We start from the raw sequence: 11,991 nt of genomic DNA on the forward strand, positions 1-11,991 counted from the left end.
AGTGACTTTCCTTTTTAATATATATATTTGAAACCAAACTTTAGCTCCCCATCAAAGGAGAAATTGGAAGCTGATGCATCTGACAAAACACATGCTCTGGTGGCTGCAAAGCAAAGTGCTGGAAGAAGAGGGGAATCTATGGGGGAACCTGGGACCTCTGAAATGGCTAGACTGTCCCCACTGAGCCAAAGTACGGATCAGCTTCCCCATCTGAAGAGTTGGCCTATTTCCTCTGGGCTACAGATGGGCAAAGACTGGCAAGGAGAAAAGCATCCAAATACTTTGCAGCATTGTGAGCCTGCATCATCTGGGCTCAGACAGCCACACATGGAAGCTGTTGGAGGACAAAGCGGGTCAAATTCAACAGTCCATGAACTGAAACAACCCCCTACCACAAATAAAGTCTTGTACGCTTTCCCAAGTGTAAGCAGTGTACCCCTGCTTTCGGTTGGCAGGTTGCCTTCTCCAAACCTACCTTTGGAGCCTCTTCATTCTTCATCAGCCCCTCCTGCTCCTGCTGAGATGGACGATGAGGTTTTTAAGGAGTCTTTCGGCAGTGGCTCACATGCAGCCTCTGACCTCCCTTCCCTCCATAGAGAAAGTAGGAGTTTTATTCTGAGCAGAAGAGCACCCCAGCCTGCCCCGATGCCTCCGGCTTCCACAGAAGGAAAGCAAGTCAAGGAAGAGCCTAGTACCAGGTAAAAATAAACATTCCCATTTGGGGCCAATGTGTTTCTATTTATTCTGAGCTGCCATGTTAACTCAGAGAGAGCACACATGCACATATAAAATGTACAATACATAGAAGACGATGCACTCTGCAACCCCCTGGGAAAGGCTCACAATCACTTTGGCCTGGAAAAGTGCAGTTTTGAAGGAGAGGAACAGAATGTTGCTGACACTATAATCATGCTTGCCTCCCTCGACTGCTTCTTAATAATAGTCTTGAGTTTTGGGAACTGCTGGGACTGTAACTGGGGATGTTTGTTTCTGTGTGCTGCTGTCCCATGTGGCAGGCTATGAGAACTGCACCCTGGAGCATCTTCCTTGCTGCAAAGCATTCTCAGGCTCTGGACCAGCCTTCTCCATCCAGGCTCCAGGGGCAGCCCCTACCACTAGGAGGCGTGATGCAGTCACCTCAGCTGACAGGTGCTAAGGGGCACAGATGGCAGCGAGATGTTGGGAGGGCAGAGATGTGTGTGGTACACAGCATAGCCTGTGTGACCCTTAAGTCTGGGCCACATTCACACCATACATCTAAAGCATGGTTATACTATGCCTGAAGAATTCTATTGTATACAACACAACACAGTGGTGCCAATGTAACTCAAGTAACAAAAACAAAAGGTTTTGGGAGCACCTTTGTTACGAGCATGTGTGGTTAAATGTGGGGCAGGGGGTGGGAGAGCCTGAAAGACATTGCAGCTAAATATCTGATTTTTGCTTGATGCACAGAAATTAATTAGATGCCGCTTACTCTTCTGTCCATGCTAGGAAGCGTCATTTGTTGCATTTCTGTGTGATGGACACAGGAGCAGAATCAGTTGTGGGGAAAAGGTATCAGCCCCAAACAATTCCTGTTGTGTACTCAATGTACCTTTTCAGGGGCCTGTACTTGAATAATCTGGTTTCCCCATTCATACTTGCTAGGTGTGATGCAGTCCTACTGGGTATGGCTCTGTGTGTGCACATGTGCACATGCTTATGTTTCTATATGATGGAAGAGAAGGCTGTGTGTGCTGCTTTGCCTTGCTGAAAGACAGTTGTGTTTCTGTTGTTCTTAATAATAATAATAAAGCTGTTTATAAACCTACCAGTCATTAACCTGAAAGCAGGACTTAACCAGACATGGAAGCTTGAGTGAGTACTCCATCCCTAGAACCCAGAGGCAAAGAAGAAACACAATAATTTTATACAGCTTTGTCTTTCTTCTAGCTTCCCTGTCCATGAGAAAGAAGAATCTAGTCTTGGAAATAGCAGAGAAGATGAGAATTCTCCTGAAAATTCACATCGTGCAGACATGGCTCTCGACTTCCCAGCTTTCAAAGAACAGAACAGCAGACATTCTCAGCTGAAGAAAGAACTAAGTGACAAATCCCAACTTTCCAGTGCTTCTGGAAGAACCCGGTGGCAGCAATTAGAGGCAAATAACGCAACCCATGACTCAGAGAGCAGGGCGTATTATTGCACTGCCTTGTTAGACAGCCAAGGACAGAGAAATACTAGCCATCCATTAGCAGATTCAAGAGCTCTGCAAGATGAGCATGACTGTAACTTTCCAGCACAAGGCACAGATTTATCTTTAGCACAGTCAATATCAACAGAGGACCAAAGGTGCGAAGACCTTGCGGTTGAGATTATTGCCAAAGACAAGTCTCTGGTTGACATCCTCACGCCCCATCCCACCAGGAAGACTGCTCTAGATCTCATGGAAGGCCTTTTCCCTGTGAACATTTCAATGCCAGGCAGATCCTGCAGAAGGAAGGAGGGAATTCAGTCTGTCCAAGAAAAAGAGTAAGTTTATATATTTCTTATTATTTGTTTTTTATTAAAGATTTTCTTGGGTTAGGAAAGTACATACACTGTAAGTTTATATGGCACAGAAAACCACAGGAACTATACTTTGGGTAAGGGCAGGGGAATCCCATCCTGTTTTGCCACCTGAGGTGAAATGGGAAGGTGCTCTCTGGTATGCATGCTGCACAGAACTCATCTACCCTTGCCAGTCCTGCCAAAGCCTCACTTACTGGGTCATGTGGCTTCCAGGTACCAGCGAGATCTCATGAGGGTCTCCGCAAAAATTTGTGGGGCACTTACAAGATTTCACCAGAACCCACAGCATCTGCTTCTTCCTCGCTTTGCCAGCAGGGAGGGGCACCTGTATTGGCTTCATACCCCACCCTGCAAGGAAATCATTTGGGAGGGGAGTCTCCTTATAACCCTGAACTCCCATTAAGAAAATTTACACTAGGGGTTCCTAACAAACTGTGAAGTGTGGTGACCCAGCAGGCAGTATAGTATCTTTGTTGAATTAGTAATACTTTGAATGCCATCCCAATGTTGGAGAGGCTGGGAAAGTGGTTTTGAGTGCTCTGTCTGAGCGCTTTTTTGTGATCAGCAATATCTCTGTTAATACATTAGTTGTCACATTGTTAAAGAAGCATTTATAATGATTGCTTTTTATTTTAACAGCCAAAGAAGCAGTGACTGTGCAGCAGACCCATCTCATGGGACTCAGAGTTTTCTTGAGCAAAGTACAGACCAAATTCTGAGTAAAAACAGAGAAAGTCTTGATGATCCAGACAGCATTACATCAAAGAAAGTAGGTGGACGAGTGACCATGCAATCCTGTATATGTTTATTCAGACAGAAGTTCTGTTGGTTCAGTGGGACTTCCTCTCTGATATGTGAGTGTAATAGGCCTGGGGAAACTTCAGACAACCTTTGGACAACCATCCAGATCCAGATTTCGGAGGTCTCCTCAAGCCATGACACATGTCACACTAGCAGCCACCCTCCATCAGTTTCCTTAGCTTCCATGTTTGTCTGACTGCATCCTTTCATACATACATATAGACATACATACATAATTGTTTTAGTATGCTGCCATTCCACAGTTAAAACCATGCTCAAGGCGGGTTACAACATAAAAAAACCACATAATTACAAACATAACAAAAGTAGTCATAAACAATAAAAGCCATCAAAAAGCACACAACACAATTGAAACAATTTCCACATAAATTATAACACAAAAAATAATAATACCAATAACAGCAACAACCTCCTCCAACAAAAAAACCCTAAACAACACCCTTTACTTTCCTTTAGTCTCTGTCTTTCTCTCTCTCTGGTTCTCCCTCCTGCTCTCCTCCTCTGAAAAAATGAAGAGAACAAGACAGAAAAAGAAACCAGAGGCAAATGTGGGAGTTTAATAAGCCAACCTTAGAGGACAGCACCTAGAGCATCTAAATACATTCTAGGCCCACTGTTTGTTGTCACACATGTGCCTGCCAACCTCCTGGTCAGAGTGTCTCTCTCTCTCTCTCTCTCTCTTCTTCTTTCTTTCTTTCTTTCTTTCTTTCTCTCTCTCTCTCTCTCTCGTTTCTTTCTTTCTTTCTTTCTTTCTTTCTTTCTTTCTTTCTCGAGAGAGAAAGAAAGAAAGAAAGAAAGAAAGAAAGAAAAAGATGCAGACTAAGGGCTCATCCACACTTCCACTTGTCCTGTGCCTGGAAAGCATGGGTCTGAGTGGTTTTCCACTTGCCCCGTGCTTTCTAGGTATGAATCTGAGCGGTTTTGCCTTTACTCCACCACTTTCCCCCAGAAAACATGCTCTTAAGCGCTAAATTGGAGCAAACGTCAATCCACAGAAAACCCGGTTGATGTTTGCTCTGATTCAGCAGTAAACAGAGAGTTTTCCCAGGAGAAGGTGGCAGGGCAACTGTGTGTACAAATGTGTGTTTGTGTGCACGCATGCACAGGCATGAAGATATGGCATTTCTCTCTGTGTGTACACACATGCATGTGCATATGGTGCCTCTCTGTATGTGAATGTGATGCGTATAGGAAGACATTAGCCCGAGAAAACAAAAGCACATGAAAACCAAATACCGTCTCAGCAGTGCCCAGTTACCTATTGATTTATGCAAGAGTTAAGCATGTGCTTCTTCCATTGAAATCAGTGGTGTTTTAACAAGGTTTAATTTGGCAGGCATGGTGCAAACATTCAGCTTTTCTGAAGTGATACACAAAGAAGAGCTATTACCATGAGATTAAAAACCATTTTTGTCAGAATATTCACTAAGGAGTTAGCAACTTAGTTCCATCGCTTGTGCAGTTCTGATAATTTTAAGTTGCCTTCCTTAACATCAACAGGTTTTTGCTTTTATTTTATCCTTTCCACTGGCGATGTTGTGACGTCTTTGCCAGAAGATCTGGCATACATTGGTTCCGTTTTGAATAAATGTGGTTTCTTGCCTCAGATTCTCCTGCTTAGAAATAGTTTCATGGCTGTGAACTGGGTGAGACCAGGCCACGAACCCTACATGAATGAGACCTGGCATCCCGTGGGAATATGATACGCTTCATTTTGAGATCTGGCAGCCCTTCCTATTGACAGGCTTGGTGTGTCATATTGGCTTTCACAGTGCAGAGAATGAAACCATAACTGAGGAAATAGTTATACTGAGGCGCCTTTGGCAGAAATCCCAGGTTTCTTTGCAAAGGAGGCTCGCTAGTCATTAAAACTTGGCAACATTTCAACTATGCCAGTCATGTTCTGCCCACCTGTAACTTTCTTCGGCAGTTTATTTTTATTTTTTTTAAATAATTTTTATTAACTGGCCAATCACATCAAATTAAATCACATCATATAAATTCCGAATTACAAAGCCAAATTTTTAAATTTTGTTGGGGGAACCCATACTTCAAGATCCAAAGGGGAATTCAGATCATCTTCTTACTACTGCGTTAATGTCCAAATCAGTCCCAATCAGTCCAAACAAAGTTCATAATTCTATCCAGTCTTATCTTGGTGTTGCCACATCATATCTTGTTCGTATAATTTCTCTTTTTCCTTTACGATCTCTTCTGTTAGTCTCCTTAAGCCAATAGCAAGTGTAATAATCCTGTGTGGATTTCCCGTTCCTCCACTAAGTCCAGATGGTTTCCATATATCTCCTTCGTAGATAACATCACTTTATCCATCGTAAATTTTGGCATTTGTCGCTCTTAAGTCCCACCGAGGAGTTGATTCACGATATGTAAACAACTCAATTTCTCTCTTTCTCCTCCCAGACCCAAGAGCTCCCACAATGCCTCACAAAATGGCGAACGGCATTTTTTCCTGACTGTGTCACTCCAAAACTCTTAGCTTTCCAGCTTCATCTTGAAACATTGCTTTGGATCGAAAGTTTATCTCCACACAGCCTTAAATCCACAGCTTAAGTCCTTAATTTCTGACTCATTAGGGGAGGGGGATTCTTGTTAAATCACATAAAAAGGTAGAGGCAGGTTTTTCCCCCCTCCCCCCTCAGTCATTACCGTATCTTGACGTTCTTCTCGTATTTTATTGTTGTCTTGTTATCAGAGATCTCTTCTGTCAGCAGTATTTACTCCCCTTTTTCCTTGATGTATGTGCAATTAATCATGTCCAAATTATTTCTTTTAAAGATCATTGCAACCAGCGGCGCGAATCGGGGACGGCGTCGAGGAGTGCCGAAAATCCCACAGGAGGGCTTTGTGCCTAGTGCCCCCACCCCCACAAATTCGGGGGTGGTATAGGGCACAGCAGGCAAGGGCCGTCCCCCCCATAATCCTGGGGGGGGGGTTAAGGAGGCTAATTACCCCCATCATAGCCTCCAAATTACCTCGTGTGGGTCAGAGAGATGTTATTGTCAGCCATCTTCCGATGCGCCACCTAGTGGCCCCCCCCTGGCAGTTTATAAGCTGTTGCTTCCTATGATGAACCTCACTTGTCCCAGCCATTGATATAAGCGCCAGTGTTGGATAGTGGTTTGAATGCCAGACTAAGATTAGAGAAAGCCAAGTTCAAATCCCCACTCAACAATGAAGTTCACTGAGTGAGCTCAACCTACTCAATCCCTCTCTCCCTAACCTATCTCATAGGGTTGCTGTGAGAATAAATGGGTGAGCAAGAACCTCATAAGCCACTTGAGCAAGGCACAAAGGTAAATAAATAAATCATTGTTAAAACGTGGCCATGCTGATCTTACTGCCCTCTGTTTTAAAAACCATTTTAGGTGCCTACAGGGGCAGCCTAGTTAGTATAAACATGCATGTTCAAGTTCCTGTGGCTGAATCCCGCTCATCACACACATAGACAGGACCCACATATTTACTCCATATCTGCCCTACCATGCTTTTCCCCATCTAAATGTTGATAAATCTTGGCATCAGACAGAGGTGTGGCTGCCTCAACTCTGATGTATAGTGACATTCATTGTGTGCATACCAGGGCCCTGGAGACAGGGGAATCTGACTTTATTGTAGAGAGTTGAGGCTTTAAAATTGGGGACCAGCAGCTTGCTTTCCTCCACTTCCTGGAATCTATTTTTCCTCTTCTGCCTGATGCCTGCTTGAGGACAGATGGCTGAGCTAGACCCCATGGTGGTGTGAGCTATTTTGTACACTTATGGAAATGCCAGAAACAAAGTTCTTTGGGGACTGTAAGTCTTGAATCCCACTAGCAGATGAATCTTGTGGGGTGTCCAGAGCACAGTCTAGTCCTGTTGTATTAGATGAGTTTCAGCTGATGAGGCTCAAGGATGTGGACAAGGTGCTTGGATCACTCAGGGCAACCACTTGCGTTTTAGACCCTTGGGGTGGTCCCAGTCCTACTTGGATGGTTGTTCCCAGAGGGCGTTGCTTGGCGAATGCTTTTCTGAAGGAGCAGGTTCATAGCTTGGGGGTACGCCTGGATCTTTTGCTGTCACTTGAGGCTCAGGTGGCCTCAGTGGCCCAGAGTGCCTTCTATCAGCTTTGGCTGGTGGCCCAGCTATGCCTCTTATCTGGACACGAATAGCCTCACTACTGTTGTCTATGCTCTGGTAACCTCATGGTTAGATTACTGCAATGTGTTTAATAATAATAATAATAATAATAATAATAATAATAATAATAATAAATAATAATTTATTATTTATACTGCCCATCTGGCTGGGTTTCCCCAACCACTCTGGGTGGCTTCCAACAAAATATTAAAATACAGTGGTCTGTTAAACATTAAAAGCTTCCCTAAACAGGGCTGCCTTCAGATGCATTATACGTTCAGAATCTTCAGCTAGTGCAGAATTCATTGACCAGGTTGCTCACCGGAGAAAGACAGTTTGAGCATATTACACCAATCCTGATCTGACTGCACTGGCTACCAGTTAGTTTCCGGGCCCAATTCAAATTGCTGGTTTTGACCTATAAAGCCTTAAATGGCTCACGACCGCAATACCTCAAGGACTGCCTCTTTCCTTATGAACCTACCTGGACCCTGAGATCATCTTCGGAGGCCTTGCTTCTGAGGTCTGGAGGGTGGCAACACAAGAAGAGGCCTTCTCTGCAGTGGCTCCCCATCTGTGGAATGCTCTCCCCGGGGAAGTTCACCTGGCGTCTTCATTATACACCTTTAGGCCACAGCCAAAAATGTACCTTTTTAACGAGGCCTTTGGTTGATTTCATTGACATCCTATGCCCTTTTAAAATGTGTTTTTTTGGGGGGAGACGGGGGTTAATAATAATAATAATAATAATAATAATAATAATTAATAACAGTAGCTACTACCACCCAGGCTAAGCAGTGAAAAAAGGCATTCACCTGAGTAATATTTGCCAGCATTTTCATTATAATAAACTGTATTTGTTTTATTTCAGAATTGTATAGCTTTGCTCCTGCATTTTGTGAAAAGGCTTGCTTCGATCAGTTTTCTTGAAAATGAAGTATATACTCATAAGCAATTTTAGCCCAAGCTTTGTGTCCCTTTTAGGATATCCCTGTAACCTCAATAAGACAATTTTTGTGGTGGCAAATATGGAGCAATAGGCCTTCCTAGCTGCCCAATGTTTTAGACAGACTTGGATTTCCTTCACTCCCATAGAAACTCAACTAGGAGCTTAAGGCAGTAAAAAGAGGCTTATAAACCCTGCCATGCTAGGTAGGAGGGAATTTTGGCTAAAAATGTTCTCCTCCGAAGTGTTCCTTCAGGGCCTGCCACCTTATCCGAGAACCACCCTACTAAAACCTGTCTATCAAAGCCAATTCACTTTCTTAATGGCTTCCTTCCTTGCAGAGAGAACTTATTTCCAGCATCCATCTGAAGCTACAGGCTCTGTGGCTTGAGAGGGAGCTGATCGAGTCTGAAGCTAAGGGGTATGCTGTGCGTGGCAAGGAGCTGGAGACCCTGGTCCAAGACCTGTGTAAACCCAATGAGTACGAGCGCTACATGATGTTCATTGGTGATCTGGAGAAGGTGGTGAGCCTGCTGCTGTGCCTCTCCAGCCGCCTTGCTCGGGTCCAAAACGCTATGGAGAAAATGGATGAAAACACAGATGCTGAGGAGAAGGTGAGTTCCAAGGCAGGAACTGAGGGTAGGCTGTTTTACTATATGCCCTTCAAGATATGACTTTTCTGGTTGCCTGGACATAAATTTCTAAATCTAGACACCTGCTGCAGCAATGCGGATTCCATGATTAATGGTGCTTAGGATCCAGTACGTAATATTGACCTTCAGCTGCTTGGGTGCTGCTGTGATGTGGCTGATCCCAGGCTGTTTGCTGGTAACATTTGAAGGAGGGTGTGTGTCACTTGTCAGTAATGGGGTGAGAAATCACCATGTTGCCAGCTGTCCCCTATCTGACTTCTGCCCCTCGGAAATCTTGGACAATATTTCTGTGTTTCACAATACGGAGGTCTCTCAGGCGAAGTATTAACTCTTGTTTGGAGACTGAAACTAGACACACAGCATAGGAGACAGCAGAGGAATTGAGAGTGGGGTGAATGGGATCCCTTTCATCACTGGCCATTTTCCCCTTCAAAATTATTTCCATAAAGTAAAAGATGGGTAGAAAAGTAGACAGAAAGCTTTTTTAAAAAAGAAAGTAAGAACGAACAGGGAAGTAGCTAGATGGGTAATGTTTTGCAGCCTTGTCTCTACTGCACCCTCAGGCTGGCAAGAAACTGTTCATACATTTACTGTGTGTTACATTTAATTTGATCCTCAGCCAGTCTTTCCACCATAAGCTGTACTTGGTCAGACAAGCACAAATATTTCAGGGATGGGGGATCATTCTGCATCTTCAACGATGTTGGTAAAATACATTTGTTTGCTCCAATCACATTTCTGTCACTTACTGGGTCCATAAAATACACCACAGTTAACATGAGCCATATTGAAACCCAGCCAGATGGGCGGGGTACAAATAATAAATTACAATTACACAGAGTCTCTGCTGTTTTTATGTAACTTGCTCTGGTAATACTTTTCGTAATGAGGAACAGATAATAAATATTATGAATAAATAGGCATTCGTGGGCATTCTCCAGCCATGATCCACACTCAGATTCATGGTAGATTAATTTAGGGCATGATAGGAATCATTTCCGGTTTTGTTAAAATACAATGCAAGTTCTAAACACAAAGTGTTAGGAGGACCAGTTGACTGACTACAGGACAGAAGGAAATATTCGTTGCATGTTATAATGTTCGCACACTAATTTCTGAGTTGTTTTTGTTGTCTTTAGCAGTCATTAAAAGAGCGGCACAGGCTCTTGTCCAGGCAGCGGGAGGATGCAAAGGACCTGAAAGAGAATCTGGATCGGAGAGAAAGGGTGGTGTCGGGTATTCTTTCCAAATACATGACTGAAACGCAGCTTCAGGACTACAAGCACTTTGTACAGGAAAAGACATCACTATTGATTGAACAGAAGGACCTTGAGGAGCAGATTAAGTTTCTTGAAGAGAAACTGGAGAGGTTGGAGAAGAGTATTCCTACTTAAAGCCATATTAGCAGGCCACTTGGTTTCATGAATGAAGCGACTGTGCTAGAACTCCATCTGTATCCATGGAAACATTTAAGAAGGAAGCAAGACTGCGTTTGGTGACTTCACATAGGCATCTCCATGCCTCAGTGCTGACAAGGGCTTAATTGGCCCAGGCAAACATTTTTAGGAGAAAGTGACAAAACCTTAACTGTAGGTGGCAATGCATTTTATCTTGGAATGACTGATGCAATGTGTATTGCCTTTCATTAATGAGCTGGTGCGCTGTTTTTCTTTCCTGCAGACTGCTGGTCTGTTTCCAGACTGACATCATCCCAATAAAGAATATATAAGTATCATAAAATGTTTTCCTCTTTCTGGATGGAGTGGGTATTTAATTGACAGGCAACGTTCACGTTTAAATGTGAAACACAATAGCACCAACTCTGTGGCACAACACTTGCAGGCCTTTTAACAAACTCCTTTTCCAGTTTAACCACAGGGCTTCCCTCTAACAAAGGGAGCAGCTTGCAGGGCCAATAACTCTGGGCTCTATGAAACAGTCATAAAACCCAGCCTGGAGCTATTCACGTACTAGAATTGTTTCTTCGGAACGTGGGTGTGCAGGATGTTGAGGAATACCTCTTTCCAGCTGCCTTTCTTTCTTGCTCCCCTACCTTACTCTTACTAGGTGTGCTTACAATTCTTTGCAATTTCCCATATACAGCCATATCTTTTTCAAAATATGTACCCAGATTTTATATGAAATAATTGATATCCTATGAATGAGTTTTTCTGGACAGCATTCCATTTAATTATAACATTCATTCCTTAAGAAGCAACAGACATAAGAAGCTGTCTTATACTGGGTCCAACCATTGGTCTGTTCTGATGGGTGCTGGCTCCAGGGATTTGGCAGTTCTTCACCAGAGCAACCTCAATGCTTCCCCCCGCCTTGCCCCCCCGCAATGTGGAAGAGGTAGGTCATTGCCTAATAATTCTCTTAAGCTGAATCTGATCTTCTTGAATACTCTGTGCAAAATGGAAATGATAACACTGTTAGAGTGCCTCTCTGCTGGCCTTGGCCAAAACCCAACTTTGTCACCTTAGAGTGTTGGGTGTAGAGGGCATAACTTTCCACTCGGCTAATCTATTCCAAATGCTGGTTGTGTTTAATACATTTTACAATGATTGATATATTAAAATGTTCATTTTCTTTGATGCGAGAATCTCTCCTCTCTAATTGCAACATAAAAATTGGAGTGGGGTAAATAAATACACATGGCATTTCTAGGCATTTAAAAATAATTAAACCAAAACCAAGTACCTCAAAAACACAGGGTTTGGTGCAATATACAGCTCCAGGGAATGTACTCTTCCAACTGGCCATATGCTATGTTATGAATTGTTTTGCCACATCTTCCTTTCAAACACCCACCACCATTTGCACATTTGTCGGTTACTTTGACTGCCTTTGTCTAACAGAAGGACAAGGAAAGGGTGCT

The 11,991-nt window shown here is 43.4% G+C and overlaps 1 protein-coding gene across 2 annotated transcripts in view; it reads left to right on the forward strand.

The window, feature by feature from the left end:
* Positions 1-10,850, forward strand: part of SHROOM1 (shroom family member 1) — a 48,097-nt gene extending 37,247 nt beyond the window's left edge. Inside the window, exons 4-8 of one of the 2 annotated variants that reach the window (XM_079967922.1) lie at positions 45-698; positions 1,936-2,514; positions 3,193-3,322; positions 8,799-9,071; positions 10,253-10,850. In XM_079967922.1, the coding sequence (XP_079824048.1) occupies positions 45-698; positions 1,936-2,514; positions 3,193-3,322; positions 8,799-9,071; positions 10,253-10,504 (1,888 nt within the window). In that variant the 3' untranslated portion in view covers positions 10,505-10,850. Of the gene's footprint in view, positions 1-44; positions 699-1,935; positions 2,515-3,192; positions 3,323-8,798; positions 9,072-10,249 lie in introns of both variants that reach the window. The other variant, XM_079967921.1, reaches the window with a different exon arrangement.
* The last annotated feature ends 1,141 nt before the right edge of the window (positions 10,851-11,991 follow it).

The sequence above is a fragment of the Podarcis cretensis genome (genome assembly GCF_951804945.1).
Source record: "Podarcis cretensis genome assembly, chromosome: 2".
NCBI classification, from domain to species: Eukaryota; Metazoa; Chordata; class Lepidosauria; order Squamata; family Lacertidae; genus Podarcis; species Podarcis cretensis.